General features: G+C 38.7%; 1 protein-coding gene across 1 annotated transcript; it reads right to left on the minus strand.

The window, feature by feature from the left end:
* Nucleotides 1–4,739: 4,739 nt before the first annotated feature.
* Nucleotides 4,740–9,189, minus strand: LOC136266435 (NACHT, LRR and PYD domains-containing protein 9-like). The gene is made up of 3 exons (XM_066061453.1): nucleotides 9,054–9,189; nucleotides 7,066–7,353; nucleotides 4,740–7,013 (listed from the first exon to the last, which is right to left on the minus strand). Exons 1-3 carry the CDS (start codon nucleotides 9,091–9,093, stop codon nucleotides 4,816–4,818), a joined length of 2,526 nt encoding a protein of 841 aa, XP_065917525.1. The 5' UTR covers nucleotides 9,094–9,189; the 3' UTR covers nucleotides 4,740–4,815.
* Between the last annotated feature and the right edge of the window lie 2,738 nt (nucleotides 9,190–11,927).

Consider the following 11,927-nt stretch of genomic DNA (forward strand, 5'->3'; position numbering starts at 1 on the left):
CTATTTTGCATGTTGTGCATGACTGCTCTATTAGAGTATGTATAGCAATCTTGATGAGGTGCAAGATTATGCACCCTAGCAGACTTTAGTTACCTTTCTGCTATGTTTATATGTACAGCTAAGTCATTCTGTGCTTTCCTCTTCTATGAATTGAGGCAATAAATAATTAAAATGTGGTGTGGCTACATAAAAATGATGCAGGCGGTGATGGCCTTCCAATCATACCACTGGGGTCAGTGGAGTTCATTGCACCACTAAATTAAGCATAAGAAAGTCTTATCTTAAGTTCTATACAGCTGACATGAGTGTAGCTGTAACTGTTCTCAAAGGAATAAAATGATCTAATGCAACACGCAGTTTGGCACCTGGCTTACAGGATGGTCACCAAAACTGCCAAAATAAATGTAGCTAGTCCCCAACTATCACTGATACGGGCTGAGGTGGGGGAAGGTGGGGATTTGCATCATAGAAATTACAATTCTCCACCTACCGGGGAAGTACTGGCGATGTAAATACCAGGGCTAGGGGGGGATTTGAATGGTCGTGTGGTGAAGATCTAACAATGAGTTGGTGTGAGTGGATTCTAGTATGAATGTAGTAGTTAGCACCCCAGACACTCCTTCCAAATTGAAAGCACACAGTCAGCTTTTGCTGCCTGAGTGGATTTCTTTAGTGAATACAAATCCCCACTATGTCTTTAAACAGGTTGTAGGACTGGATGTCCTACAGACCTTCAGCACTTGTGCTAAAGACTTTATAAACTAATGTCCATTTGGTTCCACAGGGGTACTTTGAGATAATAAGTCACTGTCTAGAGTTCCTATGGATACATATATATATATATACTTGAAGTTGACAAGGAGAAAACATCCTGACCACCTGGCAGACTCCTGTAAGTGTTCGAACATTAATCGGATGGCTGCAGGTTCAAGGCTGCCCAGGTCTAGTCATGGATTTTTCTCCTTTCTCCACCTTTTCAAACACACCTTATGTAACAACTTTAAACAGGCTGTAGGACCAGGTGTCCTATAGATCTTCAGCACTTGTGCTGTAAAGCCTTAATAAATAATAAATGTCAGGGAAATTTAGCAATCAATTCCCCCACCATCCCAGGCCTTTTCCCACTCTCAGCCTGCATCAGTGGTAGTCGGGCATTACATTTGATAGGCGCATTAGGCTACTGTTTAATGATTTTCTGTTTTCTGCATCAGCGCCCACATGTATTTTCACTCAGCGCCACACATATTTTCACACATAACATGTAACCATTAACGCTAATGAAATAATGTGCTGTGGTGGATACCCAGTATGCAAATTCATAGAGTAGATTACTATGCTACAGATCAGTGTCTGCTTCAAAGAGCTTTTACTTAATATGCTTCACACATCACTGTGCCAATTGTGAACACTTGGCACTTTTTAAACACACATACACACACATTAGGGTATAAAGCTGCAGCTACCACCAGGATCAGGTAACATAATTAAGCAGGACACATGTGCATAGATGAATTGTATTCTGTCTTAAGAGCCTCTGTGATTAAAACAACTCTTAACTTGTGCATGTTCCTGACATGCAGACACTAGTAGAGTTTTGGTGTGCACATGTAGCTGCTAATAGGTGACCAGAAACTCATTTACAGCCGAACAAAGAAATACAGTAGGTAGCTAACCAAAAGAATTTAAAAGGAGGTCTACAAAACATTTGAATATAGTTATGTGTAATTCTTCAACTCTATGAATACCACCAACCTTCTCTGATGTCATTACTCATGCAGTTTATTAGCAAATAGCTAACTTCAGAAGAAGTCTGATGTCATGATGTTATTTAGGACTACAGGTCTCCAAATCTCCAGTAAATCTGTAAACTATTTTGATCAACATAAAAACTACTAGACTGTCATAATATGCAAGGATGGAAGCCATTTAACTATAAACCAACATTACAATCAATAAACCACCTAAGTGCTAAGTGTACTAGGATGGCATCAATTTTGTCTTTACCTCTACAGTAGTCTGCCATATCCTCTTGGTACATAATACACATCCATACACATAACCCTATTCATACAATCAAGAGTCCGTAATATACATGAAAGCTTACTGTTGTATACATTACATACACCTGTATACTTGTCAGAAAGTGCCCATTGGCAGTGATACAAAGACTAACACCTGTTGGTTTTAGCCACTATAGCCACTGATTGTGGGAGAGACTACCACAATTGGTGGTGAATACCCTAGATAAAAAATTTAAGAATGGGGACCTCAGTGGGTATACATTTAGCTAGTAATTCTGTATGCATTAGCTGCACCATACTGTATACATTTCCTGATACATGCATGTGGTGTGTTAAATTGCAACTTGCAGAGTTTTACTCAAATTATACATATAGCCAGTATTCAATGACTCAAACCTTGAGAGGATAAACCTTATAGCAAAGTTAGCCTTATTAAGTTGCTCAAATCCAACTGTGTATACTGATCATAGTATTTCTATAAAGTTTGAACAATATTATAGGCAGAGCTGCAATTATTATTATTACTGGCCAAAAACATTTGAATATAGTTATGTGTAATTCTTCAAGACTATGAATATGACTGTGATGTCATTGCTCTTGCACTTTATTGGCAAATGCTTCAACTCCTCCACATGCAAGTCTACATTGGCAGGTACATTATGGCAAATCCAAACATCCAGTAAATAATCTCCACTCTTTGGTCAGTCATGGATGAAGTACACATATGTACTGTAACTGTGGCCTCCCCTAGTCTCAGTTGAGGATTTTTACAGCCTAAAATGATGTGATATCATCATTATTTTGTTTGCTTAGTCACTTACACTTTCTTTATTATATTCATGAAGTGCATTATTGCTTTGTGATTAACTCTTATCTCCTAGCAACCAAGTACAGGTTATTTTATTGTCAGTAATCAGCACCATTGATCTTTACATGGTAATCATATACTATATATAATTAATATTGTAAAACTCTGAAATTTGAGTTCATTGCACTTGTTGCACTGATATGTTGTTAATCATTACAACTGCTACAAATCCAGGTGTGTCTTTGCAGTATACCATAATGCGTGCAATGTTTTGATCTATGTACCCATGCAGGATATAACTATCTACTAGTATGTGTGTTGACTTCTATATAGTAGAAACCCTAAAGGGATGAGTATCATCACTGTAGCACAGTATACAGTAACTGAGAAATACAGTGTAGCTGATTTAGCTAAACACAATTCTGGCATGCATCTTTTAAAAGTAAAATGGAGCTTCCTTAGTACAACAATTCATATATACCACTAAAATGTCATTGCAATGTATAAATCAGTAGCATATAATACTGGTTGCAGTCTTACATATCATTGTAGAGACACCGTTGTGTTGGCGGTGCCAAAATTTTTATCCATAATATGATATGTTGATAACCAAGTGTTGGCTCAGTATTACACTTAACTATTATACGTACGTATGAAACCTGCAGCATCCATTTAGTTGACAACTGCATTTTCACTAGTCATGAATGTGGTGAAAATCTAAATGCTCATTTTATATACATTAATTTCTTGGAAATGTTAAAACAATTTACTGCAATGCAACACTAACAGGAAATTGTACAGAAAATGTTCAAAGATATTTCCTACATGCTATATAACACAAATAGGAAATTCTAAAGGAAATCATCAGAAAAATTTCCTACATGCCGGCTGACACAAGCAGGAAATTTTATTTTTCATGCAGTGTATACTACTAGTTTTGTTCATTGTTACTAAGTACTAGCTAGGTCTAATAGTTAGACTAGTGTTAGTAGTGATAGTTTAATTGTTGTTTGTTTGAATACATTAAGTTGAGTAGTTTATTGTTTAGTATTTTAATGGTTTGAGGGTGAAGGTCAGAATGAAGTGGTGATAGTCAGTTGGTAATGAAACTTTTGCCTTAAGTTTGGAAGCTGTGTGTCTAACATTTAGTAAAATATCTCATTGTGCAACAAGAGGGTGAAGAAATTGAATCAGTAAATTTTCTCTTTTCTATTGTAGTTAGGCAATTGTCAAATTGACACTAAACAGAAGTGTAGCCTAGAATAATACAATAAGCTTATAGCTAGCCTAGTAAACAATATATTACCTTTTTCAAACCTAGCTGCTCACAGAATTTATTGGGAATTTTTTTTGCTTTCACTTTTCCAGGTTTTGGAGTTAGCTAGCTAACAGTGAAATTTTTGTCTTTGAAAAATATGGCTATGTTTGCAAGTCTGAGAGTTTTATTTTTAGCCTACAGTACTCAACCTCAAAATATTTAGGCTATATGATAGAACTGATAGCTGTATAATATTTTAGGATTGGTAGCCCTAGAAATGGTTCGACTTTGGTGTACATGACTACTATTATAGATTACTTGCATTTCATTGCAATTAAATGCTGAACTTAGTTTTTGTTGTCTAGTACAATTCTAATATCGGATTTCAAATGATCATTTACTATTTTTGTCAAGGATAGCCTGTTGCTGTTGTCTTCAACAACTAGCTATAATATTGCATCTTATACTAGTTGATTGTTGTGTTGATCAACATCTTGATCTTCGTTGATTATCAGCTTTGTCAGTGTTCATCATCTTGATCACTAAAATACAGCTAGATCAACGCCAAGTTGATAGTTTCATTACCAACCAGCTGATCAGTAATAATGAGGGAAATACTGTGTAGTGAACATGTCTCGTTAACCGCAAAACATCTAATCAACTAATTTAATCAAATCATAACAATAATGGCAGGCAAATACAATTTTAGTAATAACACAAGAAATGTTCTAATATAATGCAAACTTAATTTCCAGCTTTACGTCACATCCTCGTCTTCTTCTCTTCTCATTAACAACTTGTTGTAGTGATGTAATCTCCTCCTCAATGTCCTCAGGGTAGAAGGGTAGTTGTAGCTGTTCTAATGTATTATTGTCCTTGAGGGAATTCAGGATCAGTTGTGAGGCTTGTCCAGTAATTGGGTTATCCCTCATAATCAGCTCCCTCAGGGTGTTGTTGACACGCAGTACATCACAGATCACACCACACACATCATCAGAAATGTTGTTACCCATAATCCACAGCTTCTTCACTGTCTTGTTCTCCCTCAGTAAAGAGAACAACTCCATAACTGGTCTTGTGGAGGAGTAGCTGTTATAGGTCATGTACAGTGTCTCTATCATGCATGAAGGATGTGTTAGTGTGGTGGTGAAGAAGTGTGGTGTTTCCCCAACAGCTTTGTTATGGCTAATAATCAACCCTTTGACCTTACAGGTGATGACGATATCACTGAGGGAGCGGTCTGATGATGAAGAAATATCATTGTTGTGCAACCTGAGGTCATCTATTGTGATGTTAGTATTGTGTAGACTACGGTGTAGTAATCGGAGTCCGTAATCTTGAATATGGCAGTGTCCCAAATTAAGCTCCTTCCAGTTTCTACAGGACGAGCAGGTTAGTAATGTTGTTAGATCTTCTAAGTTATTAGGTGATAGAGTAGTGGCCGATAAGCCGATTACTTTATCAGTAAACTTTCCCTCGATAGTTTTACAAGTTGAAATATCGCCAGCCTCATGGAAGATTCTGTAAAGGCGAAGGCGCTGTAGCTTGTCTTTGAGGAATTTATCGTCGATGGTGGTTGCATCGCTTCCACGAAGGAACTGCTTGAATGATGGGCTTTGTCCACTGGTAAGAGCTACATAGAAATTAAAGGCGTTATAATGTATATCGCTCCAGAAATACTCTTCGAGGATGGAAAGCTCTTCGTTGGCTGTAACGCTAGCAATGTAGTGAGCAGCAAGGAACTCCTGCACGGAGAAGTGGACAAAGTTGAAGGAGCTAGTTTTACACATTAAACCAACATACTCCACAGCATGAAGGAGACCAAAGCCATTAGGATGGTCAGCAATTGCTGGACAGTGTTCCTTGATCTCAGCCAATGAGAAGACTAGCTCGTTTTTGTTTAAAGCTTTGAAGGCAAATTGTGATAACTGTGTGATGATGTTACTGTAAGGTTGTGGTAAGTTGTTGAGATCTGTGACTTCATTTTCCAAACTTTTTCCCAACTTAGCAAGATGTCTACAAATGGTGAGGCAGATAAACAACTTGTACAGGTCAGAAGAACGAGTCGGAAGAGTAGCCTGTTGTTTATAGAGGAACATAAGGATTGTCATATTGAAGGGGATAAAACACAGACCAGCAATGGTGGGATGAGTTGTAAGGTATTTGTTAAGATGTGAAATTTTCTCTTCTTGTCCCTCTAGTGATTGTAGAATGAAACGAGTTTGGTCTTCTTCAGAGAAGCCTAATATCTCTACTCGATAAGTGACATTGTCACGAAGTAGTGTTGAGGCATGAGGACGAGAGGAGACCACTATGGCACTGGCTGGAAACACTTTATGTTGCAACAAACGAGCAATGAAACTATTTTGTCTCAAGTTAGCTGGCAACTCATCATATCCATCAAGGAGAATAGTGACGGATTTTCCTCCGTCTTGTAGTAGGTGAAATTCAGCTTCCTTGTCCTGGTTGTAGAAATGGCGGACAAGACACTCAAGTGATTTCATTTGCTGTACAGCAGGATCTCTGAGGTGAAGAAGAAATAGAAAGTCACTCTTTGATAATGATTCATTTCTGGCCCACAGGTATGAGATTTCCTTCAGTAACACTGACTTGCCTATTCCAGGAGACCCTTCTACTAAGAGGGTACATGGTTGTCCACTATTGGATGGCTGTTCTAACTGGGAGAGAACCTCTTGTAGATCTTTAGCAGTCTTACTATTAGTTGTTGAAATGTATTGTTCAATGTTACCTTTCATTGTAGCTGAAGCCATATCAGTGGTCTCTTTCTTAGATCGTCGACCTTCTTGATGGACCAGGACAAGTGGAGTGAAGTGTTTAGGTTGTTCAGGTGGCCACTGGTCATGTTCTGTGATGAACCTTGATTTGATGTAGTAGGACTTCAGGTGAGAAGAGAGTACAGTACTTCCTGTAGTGATATATTGTGATATCACTGATTCTAATATTTTAACACAGCCTACCTCTGACATGAGGATAAGCATCAGTCACTACACCAGTTAGAGATGGTCTAAGGAGGTTGATGGCATCATCCAGTTTACCCCAAGTTGGTGATGGAATATCATCCAGCCATTTTTGTAACATGGCAATACAACAGGCCTCTGTTCTCTTTGGGTTGTATGCGTTGTCTTGTGATATGATCTCCAGATGATGTTTTTCTAGACCAAGTACTCCACCGAGTCTCTCCCAGTGGACAGCATATCGTGGGACTACACTGAGGTAAAGGTCTACCACTGATGGCCTGTCATCTCCTGCAATAAAACAATGAACTATTAAAATTGTCGACTGTTTGTTTATTATGATGTATGATTAGCTATTACATTATTACCGTGCAGACCTCTGAAAAGAGTATGGTGCACAGATCACAAACAAACATCAAACAAATAGCTTAATCAACATTAATAATTGTCGCTAGACCTTTGCTTAAATTGATCAATGTCCTTAGCTATGTCTATTTTATTTATTTATTATTATTACTGGGCAAGCAGTGCTTACTGATTATGCCCAGGGGGGAAATCACAGAGGAGGGATTACAAGGGGGAACATATGTACAATTAGCTATTTACAAATGATTAGTTAGCTACAAATGTTAGCTATCTAGAAATATGTCACAGCATGATGGTTGGTTACGAGGGTAACTGGCAGCCCAACACTAACCGGAATTCTTACTAAATATTTGGAATCTAAGGAATTTTACTTTATTGTATAGCTACTCCCGTTTCATTAATGTATACCAGGTCCAATATTTTGCACTGACTGTAAAAGTTTTTTTTGCGAATTTTGCCCGCACCGGCCGCACGTATGGTATAAACTAGCCAAAATTTCAATGAGTAGAAAATAGTAATGATTTGAAATTACAAATAATGACACATACAACAGAATGTAAAAGTTGGAATTTTGGCCCGTTGGATTCGGGATCGCGTACATGAACCTCGAGGATCAGTTAATCCGCAGGCATTTACCATAGATATTATATACTACGTACCCGGGATTGCGTACCGACTTTGTTAACACTTATCAACACTGCCAATCCACGTTGTACTTCAATATACGGTCTTCCGTTAGTAATCGTAAACCTTTCCCATAAAACTGGCCACCTCCTGGCAATTATACTAATACGAAATACACTCGAACACTTCTCAATAGGCTGAATTACCAGGAAAACACTTGAAATACAGCATAAGCATCGTTTAAGTGATTTTACAAGCCTCAAACTCGCTACCATATTTCATCAAATAACGACTCAAAAAACCAAGCTACAATCTAGTCTGGCGCCGCCCGCCCCTTCGCATAAAATAAGGGTCTGGTGAAATACAGATACTAAATCATTTCTAGTGCCCAGATTCGGCACTAGCCAATTAGTGCATGCCAATGACGTTCACACAGAAATCGCCTTGGAAACACAATACTTTTGTTCGAATTGAAGTGCAATCATCTTACGTAACAAGCATTACATGCGCTGTCTAATTGAATTCCTTTTGAAATGATTAGGTATTTGTATTTCACCAGACCCTTACTTTTTGCGAAGGGGCGGGCGGCGCCAGACTAGCTACAATCGTCATGTCTACCTCAAACGATTTGTCTGTGTCCACTTAACCAAAAGCATCATAGTAAGTGACATATTTAGCCATTTAACAAGAGCTGAGATCCCCAAACACCTTTCAGCAACACGAAGCGGATACCACTATTTTACCACTCAGCTCGTGCCGATTTTCTGGCTTTGACACTTAGCCGATCAGAATCTGTCCTCTAGCCATTGGAACTGTAGAGGGTAGCAGATATGATGCTGTTGAGCTCCAGTACTATGCCGCCTGGTACAACACTTGCGCGGTACACTACAAAGGAAAAGTGTTAACGAGTACAACGATGATCGTTCCTTTGAAAACCGGCGGTACACAATCCCGGGTACGTAGTATATACCTCGGTATATACTATCAATGCATTTACTCACTTGATGTCCCTTGCGGTACGACAGTGAAGTTGACAGCCATTACGGACGAAACTGTTCAATGATTGTTTAACTGCTCACTATATAGATTCTTAAAGCTTCCCCGCCCTTGCTACACAGCCCGGTTGCAGCGGAAATATTTACGTAGGCGTGTCCATGGAAATTGTTGCTATCCGCCATCTTCTGGGGCAGGAATTACCGCGTAGCGACGTTTACTATTTCGCGTAGTAACTATAGCAGCTACGCTAAGCTTGTAGAACTTTTAGTGCTTTAGCTATGGAACTAAATTCCCAGTATTATTCAACGCTTTCAGATGAAGCTAAGGAAAGATTTGAATCTAAAGTCAGCTCAGGTAGCTACTCAACACTGAGTCGGGCTGAAAATCGCCACGATCCGTACAAGTTGGCACGTAATCAGTCTGGCAGCGACCGCCCCTTCGCTTTTAGAGTAAGGATCTGCTAACCGTAGTATACAGAGGATTGCGGAATCTTTGCAATACAGGGAGTCACCAGAAACGTGACCTATCAAAGTTGTGGTGACGCGTACCGTGTTTTTCAGGTTTCTGGCGAAAATCAAAGCATTAACGTGATCAAACACGTGATCCGTGCTTCGAACTAGCAAGGCTTACATAACTTGCAGCATACTAGCAATACTTGAACATGTACAATGATCGGCAAAAGGTGCGAATATTCACTTTAAATGCCTTGCAAGTTCGAGATATTTGAATTACAGATCACGTGTTTGATCACGTTTATGCTTTGATTTTCGCAAGAAACCTGAAAAACACGGTACGCATTTCAAAGTAGATAGATGGATCACGTTTTTCAGCCAGACTCAAACATTATTTATAATCTGGAACGTACGTACGTACTGAAAACTACACCATACTACTACTTATTACCTAACTATATACTTATTACTAGCTACGTACTTAACTTAACCAATGTCAAAGTCAGGCTGAAATTCGTCCTCAGCAGTCAGTACTGAGCTAAGCGTCGAATACTGGCGGAGTATCATTTTCGCATTGTATCTCCACAAAATCACAGACAGTTGCTGGAGAAGTTGGCGCCTAGCAAACTTTCGAGGTAAACCGTTTCTAACCGTTGTTCTGTCAGCTATATGGATCCTAAAATTGATAGGGCCAGCATATGGTGACCAAACATCAAAGGTCAGTCTCACATACAGGAGGGGTAAAATCTCCATTATCATTTATTCCCGGGCTAGATGGACTGCCCTTGCCACCACCCCCAAGTCCTGGTATTGAGTGTCCTTATCACGTTTTTCAGTTGGCGCTTTACGGTTTTGTTGCAAACATCACGGCCTAGCTCTGTGTGGTACTTGTGCTAAGATAATGGTAAAACCAGGATTTGAGAAATGAGTGGAAATGGGATTCCTTCGCTGCAGAACACTCTTCACTGTGTGTATTTGAATTGAAGGGGTAGCTAGCAGAGCACAGATTTTCTCATGACTTAAAGTCTTTGGTGCATGGCCGGAGTAGCAGTGACTGCTGTATTAGAGTGTTTTGCACCTCAATTGCTAAAAAAATCATAAGCATATAACTGTACTACCAGAATGGCAATTGTATATGTCTTGGGTTAAATTTCTGATGGTGGATAATGCAGATCATCCTGGCGATATCAGTGGCTTAAGCTAAAGTGACTGCTCTATTAGATTATGATTATAGTCAGCTAGCAAATGCATTACCGCTATATGACATTAAGGCTTAAATCCAAGTTGACATGTATCCCACAGTATTAAAATTCTCAGAAGCTTTTAATGACGTTAAACTTGTAAAAATACTCTGATCATACTGTAATAGAGCAGTCACTTCAACTTAAGCCACTGATACCACTGAGGATACTGCCAGGGTGATATACATTATCCACCATCAGAAATTTATAATTACTGTGTAAAACCTCCAAAAGAGTTTACAAACACAGATAATCATAGAAGGATATAAGAAGAGTTCAAGTTCTTGCATAAAATCATCAACATCGTTAGTAATTGAGGTAGATCATTCCATAATTTTACCGCTAAAGACAAGAAAGAATGCAAAATTAATATGTTTCAGTTTTAATTGATGGACTAATAGTATAACGACAAGAGTGACTGCAAGTATATGCAGTTAAGGGAGTTAGAGTAATTGATGAAACTTCAACAAGAGCATGAATCAAGAGCATGCATAAGTAGCTAAGACATTCAGTTCTTCTTTTCAGTGTCAGTTCTAAAGTTGGAAAGATTAGGTGGTCCAGCATGCTGGTTACACTACTGAATCAACAAAAGTTTATTCATAATGAAATAGGCTGCACTCCTCTGGACTTTATCTAATTGATAGATTTGATATTGTACCAAGACATTATATAATTGCCATTCTGTTAGTACAGTTGTATGCTTATGTTTTTCTTAGGAATTGAATTGTAAGACACTCTAATACAGCAGTCACTGCTACTTCGGCCACCCGAGTCGTGAGAAAATCTATGCTCTACTACCCCTTCAATTACAAATGAAGAGTGTTCTGCACTGAGTAAAGGAATTCCATTTCTCGCTTCCCGTTTCCTATTTCTCCGTTCCTGCCTTACCATTAGCTACCTGCAAGGAATAAGGTACACTCCAATGAACTCAAAATGGCCATGTAACCGGCTTAGGCTAGTCCGGCTTAGCTAGCGGTTAATGAGTCAGTATCCAAACTCTTGGGCCGGCACCACTTTTGAAATGCCATATATTCAATTGTATTCAAAGTTATCCAAAACAGAGCTAAAACCTGAATATTTATAGCTTAAATTTTTTTAGGCCTGATCAAACACTCACTGTATGAGCTCTACTCCACAGCTGAGGTTTTATTACTCTGAGATTGTTGTAATATAGTAGCCAAAGTTT

This window comes from Dysidea avara, chromosome 9, assembly GCF_963678975.1.
Source record: "Dysidea avara chromosome 9, odDysAvar1.4, whole genome shotgun sequence".
NCBI classification, from domain to species: Eukaryota; Metazoa; Porifera; class Demospongiae; order Dictyoceratida; family Dysideidae; genus Dysidea; species Dysidea avara.

Bases quoted from the DNA above. Each gene is read 5' to 3' on its own strand.
- LOC136266435 (XM_066061453.1), bottom strand. From the start codon at position 9,093: ATGGCTGTCAACTTCACTGTCGTACCGCAAGGGACATCAA. The intron at 7,354-9,053 runs GTGAGTAAATGC...GTTTTATTGCAG, and splicing joins CGTACCGCAAGGGACATCAA to GAGATGACAGGCCATCAGTG. The intron at 7,014-7,065 runs GTAGGCTGTGTT...ATATCACTACAG, and splicing joins TGCTTATCCTCATGTCAGAG to GAAGTACTGTACTCTCTTCT.